This window comes from Ambystoma mexicanum, chromosome 14 (genome assembly GCF_040938575.1).
Source record: "Ambystoma mexicanum isolate Mex_15411 chromosome 14, UKY_AmexF1_1, whole genome shotgun sequence".
Taxonomy (NCBI): domain Eukaryota; kingdom Metazoa; phylum Chordata; class Amphibia; order Caudata; family Ambystomatidae; genus Ambystoma; species Ambystoma mexicanum.
The window spans coordinates 598289829-598308565 of record NC_090940.1 but is presented as its reverse complement, the minus strand read 5'-3'; the positions used below and the strand labels follow the sequence as shown (position 1 = coordinate 598308565).

The 18737-nt window shown below is 41.0% G+C and overlaps 1 protein-coding gene across 1 annotated transcript; it reads left to right on the top strand.

Moving 5' to 3' along the window:
- Positions 1-861: 861 nt before the first annotated feature.
- On the top strand, positions 862-12617 carry LOC138526994 (uncharacterized). The gene is made up of 2 exons (XM_069637966.1): positions 862-1097; positions 10703-12617. Exon 2 carries the CDS (start codon positions 10755-10757, stop codon positions 12543-12545), a length of 1791 nt encoding a protein of 596 aa, XP_069494067.1. The 5' UTR covers positions 862-1097; positions 10703-10754; the 3' UTR covers positions 12546-12617.
- The last annotated feature ends 6120 nt before the right edge of the window (positions 12618-18737 follow it).

Here is an 18737-nt window from a genome sequence, read left to right as displayed (position 1 = left end):
CCCTAAACATTTCAAAATTGTCAGCCCTTCAGAGAGAATTCCTTCTCAGAGTATGATCCTCAGAACAGCCTCACTCATGGATTCACTGGCTATAGTGTTGCTTCCACTATAATAGTGAGAATTGATATATTGCACACCACAGGCACTTTATTCTTTTGATCTCTAATGGCAACACTATTTGAAAACCATGTCCCATTTATAATCGCGGTCTGTCTGCATACTGACACCTTCCTGGTAGCTTCTGTAAGGATATTTGGCATGTTACTGCACAAGTAGCATTACAGCGCTACTGCACAAGTAGCATTACAGCACTACTGCACAAGTAGCATTTTTTGCAGCACCACCACAAGGGTGCGGTGCATTGCTATATGGGTTAACAGATTAACAAGGAAAGACAGACTATTCAGTCAAAAAACGATTTTAACATATAAGATGCAAAGCTATTTTTACAGTTAAAAGCACACGTGTTCATTTAAAAATATGCACACTATTTTTCACCTGAAATGCCTATATTGCTAGAGACACATTTGAAAATTAACAGCTAACATATTAACCATTAACCTGACTAATAAAACCTTATTTTATTATAACTCACTAATAAAATGTGTTCTCTACTGCAGAATTAGGCATATTTTGAAAACCAGTTAAATGAGTGTGCAGATTTTTCCTCTCTTCTCTGCATGATTATCCGTGTTGTTGTGCACAGTAACTGCAGGAGGAAGGAAGTCAGATTTGCAACAATTGCAAATGTATAAGCGAAGCTATTGTTTAAAAGTAGGAGGATGAGAGATGATGGATTTCATTGGAACACGTCATAAAGAGGGCTGAGAGGAAAGTTTTAGTGGGCAGTAGCAGGGAAAAAGACAGGGAGACATCTTTCTGCACTACTGGGGAGAAGACCTGGCTGTGGGGGTGTCCTGCTGCAGTCGAGACTGGGGAAAGCTGAAAGAATTACATTTCCACTGGCAGAGGCTGTCCTATCTGAAAAAGCTGAGAATTCCAGGCAATGACCCCGGCTTGAGAAGGCAAGCGTCCCTTTTCGTTGGAGTTAAGCCAAGAGAGCCACATTCACAGAGAGAATCCTCTAAACAGATAAGGTAATTACCTAACTGGGGGAGCTGTGTGTGTGCACGAAAGTATGCAGTCAGTGTAGAAAAATGAAAGTCCCGTGCGTGTCTTAATCAAGTGCTAATGTTGCAATTTAAGTTCTGTTCTCCGCCACTATAATTGCAGTGTGTCATTGAAAATGCTTTGATTGTTCCCTTTTATTGCTGTAAAGAATGAGATTATGTCTAAATGCAAATTTTATAATACAGAAAATATTTGAAAACAGACGGGTGGTTTATTTTCTATTTACCATTACAATGCCAATGATGTGGGGAGATTTTTAAACAGTGCAATGGTCATTTTAAGACAGATGTGCGTATGTCAGAATCAGTATGAATAATTGTGAGTGACTGTAGTATAACTTGTTGGAGGTACATGAGCCAACGGGAAGAGAGACTCTCTGAACATAGCTCCCTACCGTATATAAGGTAGTGGAAATTACCACAAGACTACCACATATAGCTCTCTGTCGTAAATAAGTCAGTGAGTTTGCCCATGGTGGCGCACCAACACTATCCCTGGAAATTGTGGTTTCCCTAGAATGCAGGTCTGAGGTCTCTCTAGTGATCACACGAAAAATCTAAGCGAAGATAAGGGATTCTGGACATTGGGGCCACAAATAAAACAAGGGAATTATGCTCACCAAAATACCACCAACCACGTATACCAAATATGCAGGTCTGGGTGCTGAAATAATGCATGTCCATTGTATTATTGTTGCACATGGCCAAATCTGAATACAAAGAGTGATTATTGCTAAGTTATTTCTCAGCGGTAATAAAATACCGTCAGGCCCCAAATCTCCACAAAATACCCTACATATTTATGGTGCGTTGCAGGCCGGGAAAGTGATCATAGAGTACCTACTGGGCGTGGCAAGCGTGTCTCACACTGCCATTTGCACATTAAAGGGAACCCATTTTATAATAGCAGTGTGCCACTAAAAACGAATTTCAGAATGTCACAAAGGGAAACCACATTCTCAGATCTAGTGCAATATTTAGAGGCAAAGTTATTTGCACATGGGAATTGGTCTTCGAACAGTACCTTAGAATGGAGTAACCGCATTCAGGGTGAGGTGCAGAAAGAAAAACTAGACAATATTTTTGCAGAAGGCAGCATAATTCAGGTCTGCCTTACAAGATTATTGAATGCAGCCGATAAAAGTGCAGAGAAAGACTGTTTAATACGGCTATGCGGCAAAATATGGTTTATTTTAAACAAGTCACTGCGAATGCAAGAGAATGATACTCAGCTAATTAACAGGTTAAAGACTGAATTAGATGGGGCAAGTAAAAATCAGGAAATGTTGAGAGCAGAATTGGATGTATGCCAAAAAGACATGCAATTAAAATGCAGAGACTTTGATACTCAGTTATCCAAAAACAAGAAACAATTTGAAGATAGTGAGCAAGAATTGACACACTTAAAAGCCTTAGTGGATCACATTAGGCAGGATAAAGATGAGGTTGTTTCAGAAATGCAGATTTTACAAAAAGAACATTGCGAAAAAGAAGGTGATCTCCAGAGTGTAGAACAAGAAATGATTAAAATGATCCAAGAAAGAGACAAGAGAAGTAAAGAGTTCAATGAATGCCAAATGCAAATGTGCGATATGCAGGAGGCAATTAATAAAATGAGTGATGAAAATAATTATTTGCATGATGAAGCCAACAGACTCCTTAAAAAGTGTAAGGACTTAGAACAGCAAATGTGCATTCCCAGGTCCCAGGAGAGGCGGCAGGGCACCACATTCAATGGAGTGGAGGTGAATTCTAGCTCTGCCCAAAGAGCTAGTGCCCCAGTGACTGGGCCGGTGACTGAACTTGGTTGCAGCGCCCTTGGGGGATTTGATACTCCCATTGGGGGCAGCCACCAATCTCATACACCTGAAAACAGGATTGAATCACAAAATAGTGCAATTCCATGCATTGCAACAAGTAGCCCCATAAAAATAATGAAATCCATTAAAGCCCTGATCAAACCATTTAAAAAGGGAGGTGAATGCTGCATTGAGGATCACTTAGAAGCGGTGCATGACATTTTTAAAGCACTCCAGATACCTAAGGAACAGTACAGACAATATTTTCATTTAACTTTAGATGCCCCGACGGCCAGCATCATAAGGGGATTAAATGAACAGCAGAATATGACATGGCTGGAGTTTGAAAAAGAAATTAGGCGCCATTTTTCTCCTTTTCAGTCATTGCAGGAGGCAAAGAAAGTTGCGTACACTATTACTGCTGGACCTAATACATCACCTCGCCAATTTTTACAAGACTTAAAAAGAGCATTCTCTCGCTTTGATGTATCTTTTGACTCAAATTCCAATGAGTTTAAAACCGCATACTTCTATGGGCTACAGAAAGACATTATATCCCAATTGGTCCGTGAATTTGACCGTGACAAGTCCCTTGAATGGATTGTACATCAAAGCACCAAGCTATATGAGGTACTCTATTGTCAGGGTAGAGAAAGTGATAAAATGAAAGATACTAGGCCTAAATCTAAAGAACCCTCAGCCACAGTAATGGAAATCAGGTCAGCCAAAATGTCCCTTGAGTCTGCTCAAAGCCAAGGTAAAAATAATGTGACACCTGAACAAAGGGGTAATCAACAAAGATCGCCATTTACTGTACCAATGTTCCAATCACATGATCCTAGTAATAGAGAGAGCTACATCAGCCCTAGATATTTAGGAGATAGACCCCGGGTAAGATACCGGTCTGATATGGCAGGTATGAACAATAACCAGAGACAAAATCAAGATCAAAGAAATGATGGTCCCTACCAGTCATTGGGGACACAGAGCAGATTTGATCCCAGCACCATGATATATGGTAATCAGGATAGGCCCCGATATGTGGATCGATTTACTGATAATGGAAATCAATATAGGGGCCAGTACCCACAATCTGAGAGACAGGACATGAAGCAAAACGTGAACTACAGTCCACGCCAGTACAATGATTCCCCACCAGGGGACTATAATCAAAGGATGGGTGCAACCCGCTCCCCTCCACAAATGAATCAAGAGTTCAGAAACCATCCCAACCGGTATCAATCACCTGAGAGGTATCAGAATAGATCCAATCAGGGGGAAAACAACCAATATCGACCTAGGCCACAGAAAGAGGATCCTAGAGAGGTGGAAAGGTTCCAATGCCTTGAGGCCCAAGTGAAAATGTTAGCTGAGCAAATAGGAAAGCTCTATACAGCGCAAAAACAACCTTCCAAAGAGGGGGCTGATGGCCATAGCAATGACCGGGGGGCTTCCGAAAAGTGACTAAGTACTCATGATAACTGCAGTGCCAAAATGACAGATTGCTCTGATATAATTTTGCATAACGACTCTGAGATGTCTAATGGATTAAAAATGAAAGTACCAGTAAATGAAATTGTGACAGAAAGTGCAAATACTTCTAAAAAAGAGGTACGGTTTAACTTAGAGCTAAATAAAACAGTAAAGATTTGCACAAATGAAAAAGAAACATTAGGAATTCCAAAAGAACAAAGGGACAGATTTAAGAAAAATGACTCATGCATGGGGAATACCAGTGAACAGGGAGTAAGTGGGGATGCCATAGCTCCTTCCCTGGGCAAGCAAAACAATTACCAAACACAGACAGAAAAAGGAAATACTCACAAGGAGGGTACAAGTCAATCACCTGAAAAATTCTTTGAGCCACATATTTTTGAAGAGGCTGAAAGGGCTGGTATTACACTAAATGATCACAAATGCACAGAATTAAAAAATGACAAATTGCTGAATGATGTTGTGACACATGTTCAGTTGGAAGGTTGTAATGTGGTCTCTGATGTTACCCAGATGGATGGGCGAACGGTGGCCACACTCCAAAAAACCTCTGAACATGGAGAAATGAATAAAATATCTCGCACAGAAATGGGTAAAAAGGAGGGAAAAATGTCTTTTCATTTACCAATGTGCTTAGCCAAAAGTGAAAAAGACCTGAGAAAGGTGAGCCCTGAAATCAGTAAGAATTCACATTTCTTATGTGTATTAGAGGAAGTTGAGGACAGATATTATGCACCCATCACTGTAGAAGAAAAATGCCACACCTTTGCTATGATTGACACTGGCGCACAGGCCACAATTATGTCCAAGGAGCTGGTAAAGAGTATCAATGAAGGGAGGCCTCCACAGAGTCAGATCACAGTGAAGGCAAATCAAGGCCCAGTGCATAACTTTAATGGGGAGGAGGTGCCCATCATAGGTGTAACTGAGGTTGACATAAAAATAGGAAAGCACAGAATGAAACAAGAGGTATTGATCACATCTATTTGTGAAATTCCATTTCTGATGGGGACAGATTGCCTGAAAAGATTGTCTCCTCTCATAGATGGGGTGAATGGAGTGCTGTGGTCCTTAACCAAAAAACCATTGAGGCCTAAGAAACTAAAATCACAAAACAGCAATATAAAAGAATGTCACACCATTGCCAAAACAAATGATGCTGTGGAGGTATATCTCCAGAATAGCTGCATACCTAGTGTCACTGTTATATTAAGGTGTCAAGACAAAGATCAGAGCGACAATGAAAAACTACCTGTACAAATATACTTGGACCCAAGGAAAGATTGGCAGACTGCCATAGACGAACACACATTACGTTTCTATTTAAAAGAGAATACATGCAAACAGAATATTGTTCCTAAAACAGATTCAGAAAAACACATTACCACTCTGGCAGAGATACACATGGAAGATGAGCAACCATGGGTTCACGCTGGTATAAATGATTATATTAAAACAATAAAAGCCACTTTAGCGCTTGAACATGAAAGGAGTTTCATTAATGAGAAATTGTTGCAAAAAATTATGGAGAGGGAAGAAATCCCAAAATTTAGGATTAAAAACCAATATGTTTCTGGGTTGGACAGTCCAGACTTTGAAAACCGAATTACAGGCAGATGCATGCTTAAAATTAGCATTGGGCAGAAAGCAATTTACCATAATGTATGGATAGTGAGTGGAGCACAAAATGAATTTTACATGGGCAATGACATCATGCACAGAATGTGTATGGTGTTAGATTTCCTTAATCAAAAAATATGGTCACGCCTAGGTGGGCCGGCGCCTGAATTTGGAGACAAAAGAAGGGCTTATCATTGTGCACAACTAGTTCCTTATGCAGTCGAATTACAGATGAGGAAAAATACTATTGTTCCTGCATTTACAAAACAGTTTGCAATAACACTGAAATGCAAAAATGGACAGCAGATGAAAGGCTCTGATGCATTTGTATGCCTGAATGAATCCATAAAACAGCAAGGCCTGGATTATGAATACATTCCATTGGTAGACATTGGTGAGGGATCTGTAAAAATCATGGTAAATAATAAAGGTTGTCAGGACGTTCATTTAGAGGAAAACTCCCCATTAGGAATGGCCATACAAAAATCACATTATACGGCAGATTTAAATAACATGGTGATTGGGAATATTCCTGAAAAATATGTAGATGCCAGGGGCGAGTTACCAGAACACCTGGACTCTCAGCCCAAAGGAATATTTAAAATTCATTCTGTGTATCCTTATGATGCAAATGAGACAGTGTGCTGCCATCAAGAGGATTGCATAATATTTAATTTAAATGAAAATGAAACAGGAAATCAGCCCATTGAAGTGGAAGCTGATCTGCCAAAATATTTGAAAGTGGCAGCTCTACAAAAAGACACAGCCACACAGTTAGAGGAAAGCGCTGAGATTCCTTTACCAGAAGAGTTTCCAGAATTTTCCAGAATGGTAGAAGAGCAGATCTCCTTAGCGGATGCATGTAACAGCGATGAGGATCGACGCAATCTGAGGGAAATATTTATGGAGTTTAAGGATGTATTTGCAAAAGATGCTTATGATTGTGGTTTAACTGATTTACATGTGGCCACACTACCAGAAGGTTGTAGCAGAAATCCAGTGTTTGTACGCCAGTATAGACTACCGCTGGCATGTTTAGAATCATTGGCAGAGATTATTAAAAATTTGGAATCACGGGGAATAATTAGGCCCATTCATAGCACATCCAATACGCCTATTTTAGGTGTGTTAAAGCCAAATGGTCAATGGCGGCTGTGTGCAGACTTAAGAGAGTTAAATAAAAGAGTACCAGTATCTAGATGGCCACTACCATTCATTGATCAGGGCCTAGCTCAGATACATGGTTCAAATGTATTTACCACGTTAGATCTCACATCTGGATATTGGTGTGTGCCATTGGCAGAGGAGATACAACACCTATTTTCCTTTACATTTGACAGGACTCAATATGCCTGGCTTAGAGCTCCGTTCGGGTACATCAATAGTGGGAGTGAATTTGGCATATTTTTGAGAAAGGCCATGCCGGATGCAGCGGAAAGAGGGACAATAGTTTATGTGGATGATGTCTTGATAAAAAATGAAAACCTTAAAAGCCATTTTGATGAAATAAGACATGTGCTTGGCCAATTGCAGAAAGCAGGCGCCAAAGTATCTTTGCAAAAAGCACAATGGTGCAAGAAAAAAGTGAACTTTCTAGGGCATGAAGTGACTGAACATGGGCTAAATCCACAAAGGAAGAAAATAGAGGCCATACAAAGATTAAAAGATCCTAAAAATGTGAAAGGAGTAAAAAGTTTATTAGGGATGACAGGCTATAACAGAAAGTTCATTGAGAATTATGCAGAAATCACTCAACCATTGACTAAACTGCTTAAACTAAATACTCCCTGGAAATGGGGAAGAGAGCAGTCTGATGCAGTGGCTAGATTGAAGGAATGTCTTGTAAAGGCACCATGTTTAGCATACCCCATAAAGGACAGGGATTTCTTTATAGAAATAGGCTTTTCTGAACATTGTATGTCAGCAGTGTTATCACAAAAACACGATTTGAATCACAAAACCATTGCATATGCAAGTAAGGCATTTTCCCAAGTTGAAATGAAATTTAATGAATGCGAAAAGGCCCTATTAACCACTGTGTGGGCGCTACAACATTTCCGCCCCATTGTTCAGGGAGAAAAGGTGATTATTGAAACAAATCATCAACCTTTGCAATTTTTAGAGAGTAAAAGAATTAGATCAGGCAATCTAGCGCAATCCAGAATCACTTCATGGACGCTGGCATTACAAGGTTTTCCCGTAGAAGTAAGATATGGACAAAATAAAAAGAGCCCAATTGCTCAAGGGTTAGCTGACTTACATGACTGTGCAGCTGAACAAATAACAAATGAAATGGATGTGGAAGCTAGTTTGCAGGAGTTTGAACAATCACCACACAAAGCTTTTGATGAAAAAACATGCAAGGATTTGCCAACTGTATATGTGGATGGTTGTGCTTTTCACATTGAAAATGACAGTAATAAACAATTAGTGGCAGGAATAGGAAATGTCTGGTTGAAATGTGAAGGCGTTCCTAGTATAGGGATGAGGATTGGAGATAGGAGCAGTCAGGTAGCGGAATTGGCAGCCATCTATAAAGCAATTGCTACTGCAGTTGATAAAAAGTTCAGTGAAATTGTCCTGGTGACTGATTCTGACTATGCACGGAATAGCTTTGTGGAGTATTTGCCTGGTTGGAAAGCAAGAGGCATGGTTACATACAACAAAAAGCCACTTAAACATGGAAAAATGATACAAGCCATAGACAAATTGGTGTCAGAAAATAATTTAACAATATACTGGAGAAAAATTCGTGGGCATTTAAAAACACCAGGAGAGGATAAGGAGGGAAATGATAAGGCAGACCATCTGGCTAAGATTGGGGCTGTGATGGGAGAATTGCTACCTATTGATTATTTAATGGGTGAAATACAAATTGATGCAGTCACACGTTCTAAAGCACCAAAGGAGGTAGATCAACCGGTGGTGCAGTGGAGTCATGACACGCCAGACCAAGATTTGATTGAGGCACAAAAGAATGATCAAATTTTGGGAATCTATTATAATCATTTGATAGATCCTGAAAAAAATCCTTTAACAGAAAATGATTGTATGGGAAAAGAAGAGTTGAGGGTGTTATTAAAGAACAAAACACGAATTAGATTACAGGATGGGCTCATGATTAGAGAGTCCATAACAGGGCAAATACAGTGGGTAGTACCCCTTTCATTCAGAGGACTAATGCTACACCATGCACACGATGCCATAACTGCAGGCCATAGAGGTTCACAAAAGACATTAGAAATACTAAAAGATTATGCTTACTGGCCACATATGTCCCAAGATGTGGAATTATATACTAGAGGATGTCTAGTATGCGCCCAATTTAAACCTGCTTCACCAATGCATAGAGCACCATTGATGAAAAGAGGCCTAACTCTCCCATGGTCAGATTTGCAAATAGACTATGTAGGTCCTTTAAAAAGGTCGAGCAGGGGACACCGCTATATTTTGAGTGTAGTATGTTTGATGTCAAAATGGATTGAGTGCATTCCCGCACCAGATTGTAGTGCGCAAACAGCAGCCACATTGCTGGTGAACCATGTGTTCTCAAGGTTTGGGTTGCCACAAAGAATTGAGTCAGACAGAGGAAGTCATTTCACAAGTACTCTAATGAGTAAGGTATGGCAAATACTAGGTGTAAAAAGGAAACTACATATCGCATATCGGGCGGCGTCTTCAGGTACAGTTGAAAGAAGCAATAGGTCTGTTGTGGACATTTTAAAGAAATTTGTGGCAGAAGCAGGTTCCAGCTGGGATTTGCGTTTACCATTGGTTTTGATGGCAATCAGGTCGACTCCTGCCAAAGCAACAGGTGTTAGCCCCCATGAGGTCTTAACAGGTAGGAAAATGGTGTTACCACAACACCTACTATACAGAACACATGAGCAAACTCTAGTGAGTGCATCCACAGTTCATGAATATATTGATGAACTGAGGAGGCATTTGCAACATGCATTTGCTTTTGTGCAGAGAAATCTGGAAAGAGCTGCTGACAGTGCTAAGTCATATTATGACAAAAAGACATCAGTAAAGGAATACAATGTAGGGGATCAGGTGTACAAGTTTCATTTTGGAAAAAGTAAACAGAAAAATTCTAAATTTCTGGCAGCCTGGCAGGGGCCATTTCGAATTATAGATAAAGTCTCTCCTGTAGTGTATAAAATTTTGAAAAATGAAGGTGAAACAGCAATAGAGCAGTTTGTCCATGTAAATCAAATCAAACCATGCCATCCCAGACATGAGATCAGGCAGCTTGAGCATGTGGAAACGGATAGAGTCCCTTGAGAAAGTAAATGGGTGTGATCAGGAGGCAGTGACAAAGAAGTTAAAAAAAAGTTGATTGTTAGGATGGCACATAAACACTGTAATATATGTGAAAATATATAATATAAATAAATAAATAAATAAATAAATAAATAAATAAATAAATAAATAAATGCACATATAACGGAAGCTCGTGGTTGGTGTGCAGAGAGAAAGTGTATTAAATATTGAATGCTGTTTTATATGTGTTTGTTTTCTTTTAACTTGTGTTTAATTTCAGAAAAAAAAAAAAAAAAACGAAGTATTTTTACCAAGCATGTTTTATTTTTGGCAAAAGGATGAAGTTAGTATTGTGCTATGTACTTAATCTGTTTATTTTCTATTTTGATTTAGACGATTAACATTATTTGATCGGAGGTTCCGGGACCAGAGGCCACGGGAGACGATGGAGTCCTGGAGACCTCGAGGACGGATTCCGGGAAAGCCCCAAAGAGGGGTGAAGACCAAGGCTACAAAGCGATCAGCATTGAAGATGATACCGATGACATGTTTAACGATAGTGATATTTGGAGGGATCTTCAAGAATTCAGAAGCACAGGTTGTCATTGAACCTGGACCAGCATCTGGTATCGCGGTAGAAGAAGCACCAGGATTCATCATGAGTGATAGAAGGATGATTTTCCAAAATATCTACATACCATTGAATCCTGAGATTTTGATTGAAAAACATTTGAACAATACCGGAATTAAGATTGAACAGACTAAAGAGTGGCTGGAAATAAGAAAAGAGGACGCTAAGCAGTCAATAAGAGATATATTAATGCAATTGGAAAAAACATTCGTGAATTCAGCAGACATTAAGAAGAAGAGAGGAAAGAGAGGTGCGGTGATGCTCGCGATATCAATGGTAATGTCTATAATTGGGGCAATAATAGGTACTACAATATCAACAGCCAATTCTATTTCGGTAGGAACACTGAGTACTAAAGCACAACAACTGAGTATTGACCTAGAAATAATACAAAAGACATTAGATGGAATTAGAGGGGGACTGGATGAACAAGTAAGATTCATAAATGAAACTGCAATCATTCTAAATGAACAAGCGGATGTGATGCAACGGGCGACTAAAATAATACTTAAGCATGACAGAACTTTAAATGAAATATTGAACATAATGAGTCCTGTTGATAGACTATTAACGAATTATATGAGAGAAGTTCAAACTGCAGTTTCACAATTGATTCAAGGACATATTCCCTTGTATTTTGTTTCGCAGGATATCATTCGGCAAATGATAGAAAGATTGACCAGGAGGGAAATTGACCTTATACAGATAAGAATTGCATTCGAAATGGGGAATGCAATGCCGTTATATGTGGACTTGGAAAGACTAGAGATCGGATTTTTGCTATGCATCCCATTTGTAGCCCCTGAACTTATTTATCAAACGAAGTGGGTACACAACGTGGGATTTTGGCAAGAGGACAAATTCATTAAGATTAAGACTCCAGAAGTGGTGGCATTTCAGTCATGGGAACCTGAAGTTTATTTAATACCAAACCTGGAAACATGTGTAACATTTAAAGAACAAAATTATATGTGTCCAGGTAAACCGTTTGTTCCTGATGCCACAGATGCTATTTGTGGATTGAAATCTGACCCAAGTATATCAGAGGGATGTGAAGTGATTATTAGTAATATGGGGAGTGAAGAAATGGCACAGGCTAAGATGGTCAGAGGTAAATGGTTGGTCAGTACCTGTTTAAAGAACATGACGGTAGTACATTTAAACCATGGAACATACGTGGTTAAACAGGTAAAATATAATGTTTTTTATTTACAGGTTCCAAAGGATGCAATTGTGTCAATTGGGGGATTAACATTGTTCCATGTAACAAATGATGTTTGGGAAAGCCAAGTGGAAAATATCGATTTTTTTCAAAGGGATACTTTTCCAATAGATCCAGATGTGGAATATTTATTGAATCACAAAGAAAGACATGTTATGAAAATGAATTTGCGAAAAAACAATATTACAATTAGTAATCTGGGCATAATAGAAGTGGAAAGATTTAATTGGGGAACCTGGGGGGAACGCTCAATAGTGGGTTTGGCTATCCTGGTGCTAATCATGGGTGGATGGTTGATTGTGATATCAGTAAAAATGAAAATGTTACTGATTTTACTGACTACGTCAGGAAGAGAAAGATATCCCAATACACATGCATTTTAAGAGAAAAAGAAAGAACAAGTTGTTTTTGGAGATTGGCTTGGATTATAGCCAAGTTCTAAAAACAAGTTGTTTTTGGAGATTGGCTTGGATTATAGCCAAGTTCTAAAAACAAGTTGTTTTTAGAGATTGGCTTGGATTATAGCCAAGTTCTAAAAACAAAAGGAGGGTATATGTAAGGATATTTGGCATGTTACTGCACAAGTAGCATTACAGCGCTACTGCACAAGTAGCATTACAGCACTACTGCACAAGTAGCATTTTTTGCAGCACCACCACAAGGGTGCGGTGCATTGCTATATGGGTTAACAGATTAACAAGGAAAGACAGACTATTCAGTCAAAAAACGATTTTAACATATAAGATGCAAAGCTATTTTTACAGTTAAAAGCACACGTGTTCATTTAAAAATATGCACACTATTTTTCACCTGAAATGCCTATATTGCTAGAGACACATTTGAAAATTAACAGCTAACATATTAACCATTAACCTGACTAATAAAACCTTATTTTATTATAACTCACTAATAAAATGTGTTCTCTACTGCAGAATTAGGCATATTTTGAAAACCAGTTAAATGAGTGTGCAGATTTTTCCTCTCTTCTCTGCATGATTATCCGTGTTGTTGTGCACAGTAACTGCAGGAGGAAGGAAGTCAGATTTGCAACAATTGCAAATGTATAAGCGAAGCTATTGTTTAAAAGTAGGAGGATGAGAGATGATGGATTTCATTGGAACACGTCATAAAGAGGGCTGAGAGGAAAGTTTTAGTGGGCAGTAGCAGGGAAAAAGACAGGGAGACATCTTTCTGCACTACTGGGGAGAAGACCTGGCTGTGGGGGTGTCCTGCTGCAGTCGAGACTGGGGAAAGCTGAAAGAATTACATTTCCACTGGCAGAGGCTGTCCTATCTGAAAAAGCTGAGAATTCCAGGCAATGACCCCGGCTTGAGAAGGCAAGCGTCCCTTTTCGTTGGAGTTAAGCCAAGAGAGCCACATTCACAGAGAGAATCCTCTAAACAGATAAGGTAATTACCTAACTGGGGGAGCTGTGTGTGTGCACGAAAGTATGCAGTCAGTGTAGAAAAATGAAAGTCCCGTGCGTGTCTTAATCAAGTGCTAATGTTGCAATTTAAGTTCTGTTCTCCGCCACTATAATTGCAGTGTGTCATTGAAAATGCTTTGATTGTTCCCTTTTATTGCTGTAAAGAATGAGATTATGTCTAAATGCAAATTTTATAATACAGAAAATATTTGAAAACAGACGGGTGGTTTATTTTCTATTTACCATTACAATGCCAATGATGTGGGGAGATTTTTAAACAGTGCAATGGTCATTTTAAGACAGATGTGTGTATGTCAGAATCAGTATGAATAATTGTGAGTGACTGTAGTATAACTTGTTGGAGGTACATGAGCCAACGGGAAGAGAGACTCTCTGAACATAGCTCCCTACCGTATATAAGGTAGTGGAAATTACCACAAGACTACCACATATAGCTCTCTGTCGTAAATAAGTCAGTGAGTTTGCCCATGGTGGCGCACCAACACTATCCCTGGAAATTGTGGTTTCCCTAGAATGCAGGTCTGAGGTCTCTCTAGTGATCACACGAAAAATCTAAGCGAAGATAAGGGATTCTGGACATTGGGGCCACAAATAAAACAAGGGAATTATGCTCACCAAAATACCACCAACCACGTATACCAAATATGCAGGTCTGGGTGCTGAAATAATGCATGTCCATTGTATTATTGTTGCACATGGCCAAATCTGAATACAAAGAGTGATTATTGCTAAGTTATTTCTCAGCGGTAATAAAATACCGTCAGGCCCCAAATCTCCACAAAATACCCTACACTTCTAATCTGCATCCACTATCCATGCTATGGTATGTGTAGCTTTCTCCTTCCTACCAATTGGTCTGCTCTATCCATGCTTGAGCACATTTGCATTCTGTGAGGCACCACATGTGAGCTATCTGTCTATTCTGGGTTACATGTACCTTTTACATACAGTCCTGCATTACTACTACAGGCTGCATACCTTCCTGGATTCTATTGATGAAAACTCTCCTGTATCTATGCTAGAACAGAAGTAACCTCTTCGTAGACTGATAATGTTGGCCTTCAAATGGTACTTGTTTATCAGTCTGATTAGAGCAAGAATGAAGAAGACTTAAAGGGAGTAAACATCCTTATTTTTAATGCTGTGAGGCAGCATATCAACCTATGGGTTGTGATTGCGGTGGGGGTGGGGGGGTTGTGGGGACAGATATTCTTGATCACTTAATTCCTTTGGTTTGGTGAAGGGGGGCCCCAAAGATGTCCGTGCCCAGGGCCCCAAAAGTGCTTAAGATGGCCCTGCTATTGCATTGAATTGGCTCCGCTGGTGAACTCAAACTATTTGCACTGTCCAAGAGTAACTGTAATATTCTTTTTATTAACCAATGCCTTTTTGCTCCTACTTCAACGTACTCTGAATGCCATTTTGCTCCTCCTTCAAAGTAGTCTAAATGCCCCAGAACCTGATATTGTGAAGTACTGTAGTATATTTTTGTGTGCTATAGATTGCTTCCTTCTAGTGGATGTTTTATAACTGACTGTGAAATAAATTAATAAGTGTTTTACCAAGAAACCTTGAGTATAAGAGTGTATTTGAATACTTATGATTGTAGACCTCTCTTTAACATCATTACAGCTCACATTCCCCTCTTGAGATAAGCCTGGCTGCTCAGCAACACTACCAAAACTGTGTAGTACAGACTTATGCAAATTAACAAGGGGGGTCCTGGGAGGCCCTCTGCCAGACATTAGTCCTGGTTACGAGAAACTTACCCAGAGTCTTTAGCTCACTATCTTTCACAGAGGAGAAATATCCAAAACATATCAGTCTTTGTCCTGCCCTGGGGCAGTCCAGCACCGAAATGCTAGGCAATTCTCCTCTGAACAAGAGTACCAACAGTAACCCCAGACATGTGTTTCGGTCTGGTTGGACCTCATCAGAAGGGTGGAGCTGTGCCTCTCTCAATGCTGCGAAGGCGCGCGAGAGGAGCGGGCAGGAGCCCCCTCTCACCCCTCATCCCATCAGATCCTCCCATTGGGAATTATCCTGCATCTGAGGGTAAGATAAGGAGCCCACAACCCCCACCATCACTTGCGGCCTAATATTGCTTTTGGGCCTGGGGAGCGCAAGTTCATCATCTTATACAGATACAGAACATTCCGGCGGTCCCGACCTGCACCGACTTCACCTGACCAGATATGGCTGCCACAGATTTCGCAAGAGCAGTGCATCGTAATGGATGCACTGGCCCACGCCACTCCTAATACGTGATTGGCCATCTGTATCTACTTCCAGCCCCCACGTCCCCCGTCAGGCGGAAGCCGCCGCCCGGAAGCCCAACGCCGAAGGGCTAGCAAAAGGGCCTGTCTGCCCTGTCCGCGACGTTCGCGCAGTCGGCATGTCCCTATGCCCGACCTACCCAAAGCGCCTTTCCAGCTCTACTTGGCTGAGATGTGGGTACCCATAAAAACCTCGACGCACCTCCAGTGCAATCCTTTGCCTTTTCATGTCCACTGGGCTTCTTTGCTTTACAGGATTTGCTGACTGCGCCCAAAGTAATAGGAGATCATGCAACACAAACGTATTCGCCATAGATGGACACACCTGTATTAGGCACTGTACTTTAATCTCTTAAGCCCACTGCTGCACCCTCCAGGTTTTTTAAACAACCTAATGTTTCCATGCCCTTAAAATACCCAATGCTGCATTTTCTGGTCTGAAATAGTCTATTGCTGCCATATTTTGCATAAGCCAGATGCTATGTTTGAATTAGCCCAATGCTACATATCTTGGTTTTGAAATTGCCTACTGCTGCTATACTACTGAATTAAACCTTTTTGAAATAGCCTACTCTCACTGTGATTGAAATTGCCTACTAATTTGCCTGTTGCCTATTATTTAACCAGCCCACTGCCAGGCCCTGCCTTCCAGTAACCCATCTTGTGCCTATGCACAGACACTATCTACTGATCCACCTGCTTGATGCCTAGACAGTGCATATTATATATCTGCCAACCATCTATACTGTCCTGCTGAGGACTATCCTTAACCTATTTTGCACTTTGAACCTACCATGACACCCACCTCTCCTTTAACAGCGACTAGTCCCTATATTGCGACACTTCATAATAATCATCCTTGCCAGATCAATCTGGACACTAGACCGTGTAGCCTCCATCAAAGAAACCTTACACTCTGTGCCAGGCTCTCTAAAATATTCGAACCTTCGGCCAAAACCCTATGCAATCCTAGAACAAGTACTACCAGAAACCTAGGCCCGCAGTCCAAAACTAATAACTCCCTCCACAAAGATACCTGCACCCAGTCAACATCTCTGAACAATAGTCGGCCCACTCAGGACATCAACACCCCCCTTCAGCACCCTCATAACTCCCAGGTACTGCCCACTGAAACTATTCAGACTAGCATCAGAGGAGCCCTAATAAACGCCCGCTCCATGGTAGCCCATGCCACGGAAATATCCGACTTACTTCAGTTAGAAAAAATGCACTCCCTCGCTATTACCGAATCCTGGCTCCACTCAGCAGCAGGCCCAGCAACCATGCTAGACATTCCCGACTATACACTCCTTAGAATAGATCGAACTAAATCCTGAGGCGGAGGCCTCGCCATAATCGCTAAAACTATCGTAGCCTTGAGACTCGCCACAACACAAAATCTGGATTCCTGTGAATCACTGACAGTCACCCAAACCCTGACCATCCACCTCATATACAGACCTCCCGGCCCCTTAGAATCCTTCGAAGAAGATTTAACCACTATTTTATCAGACAACCTCAAAAACTCCTCACAATGCTTTCTCTTAGGTGATTTTAACCTAGGGTTTAATGACCCTCTAGACCACAATGCGACGCAAATTAACGATTCCCTTGCTGAACTTGGGTTTACACAAAAAGTGACTCTTCCGACCCACATTAAAGGAAGGACTTGCGACTGGATAGCAGAGAACAATTGCCAGTTTAGTTTAGTTTAGTTTATTTATTTGTACCGCGCACCGAACCCTGGGGTAGCTGGGCGCCGGAGACTTAAAAACAGTTACAGCATGGCAAAAATATACAGTACAGATTGTGAAAAAACAACAACGGCTTAGTAGACCGGGTTACAGGTGGTCAACAGAGGCAAGCAGAGAGAAAGTGCATTAAACGGCATTTTTGTTGGAAAGCCATGTTTTTGTTTTGGCTCTAAAAGTCCAAAATGAGGGTTCTGCTCTAAGGTATGGTGGCAAAGCATTCCATAGTTTGGCAGCTAGGACCGGGAAGCTGGCGCCGCCTGCTTTTTTTAGGGAGAATTTGGGAACAGAGAGGCAGTGTGCGTATGGAGTTCTAGTTGGTCTAGTTGAGGTGTGATTGTGGAACTTGTCTGCCAGGTATTTGGGTGCGTCGTTAGAGCGGCATTTATGGACGATGACGAGGGATCTGAGGGAGATTCTGTCTCGTACTGGGAGCCAGTGAGCATCTTGTCTGAAGCTGGAGATGTGGGCGTTTCGTGGGATACTGAGGGCTGCTCTGATGGCATTATTTTGAAGTACCTGAAGTTTGTTCAGGTTGTGTTCTGATGAGCCAAGAAAGAGGGTGTTGCAGTAGTCAATTTTTGAGAGCACTAACGCTCTGGCTAGTGTAATGCAGCTAGAAGGTGATAGGAAAGGTTTGCAGGCGTTGATGAGCTTATTGGTGTAAGCGGTTGAAGAGGCAGTTGCGTTCACCTGTCTTTTGAGCGAGAGAGTAGAGTCTAGATAAACCCCAAGGGTTTTAATTTCTTTGGCTACTGTGATTAGGTTACCGTCTATGTTGATGGACGCGTAACGGGGGTCTAGTTTGTTTAGCCGGGGTTGGGAGCCGACAATGAGGAGCTCAGTTTTCTCATCGTTGAGGCATAGGCCGTGCTCTGCCATCCAGGCTTGGATCTCTAAATAAAGGTTGTTGATTTTGGTGGAGTCCTCGTCGTAGCACCCTGATAGGGTGATGAGAACCTGGGTATCGTCAGCATAGTTTGTGTAAGTGACACCTAGATTATCTAGGCGGTCGAACAATAGCTTTGTGAAGATATTGTATAGGGTCGGCGAGACGCACGAGCCTTGAGGAACGCCGCAGGTGATGGGGACAGGGAGTGC

What these genes read in the sequence shown, in the direction of transcription:
- LOC138526994 (XM_069637966.1), top strand. Translation starts at nt 10,755, where the DNA reads ATGGAGTCCTGGAGACCTCGAGGACGGATTCCGGGAAAGCCCCAAAGA.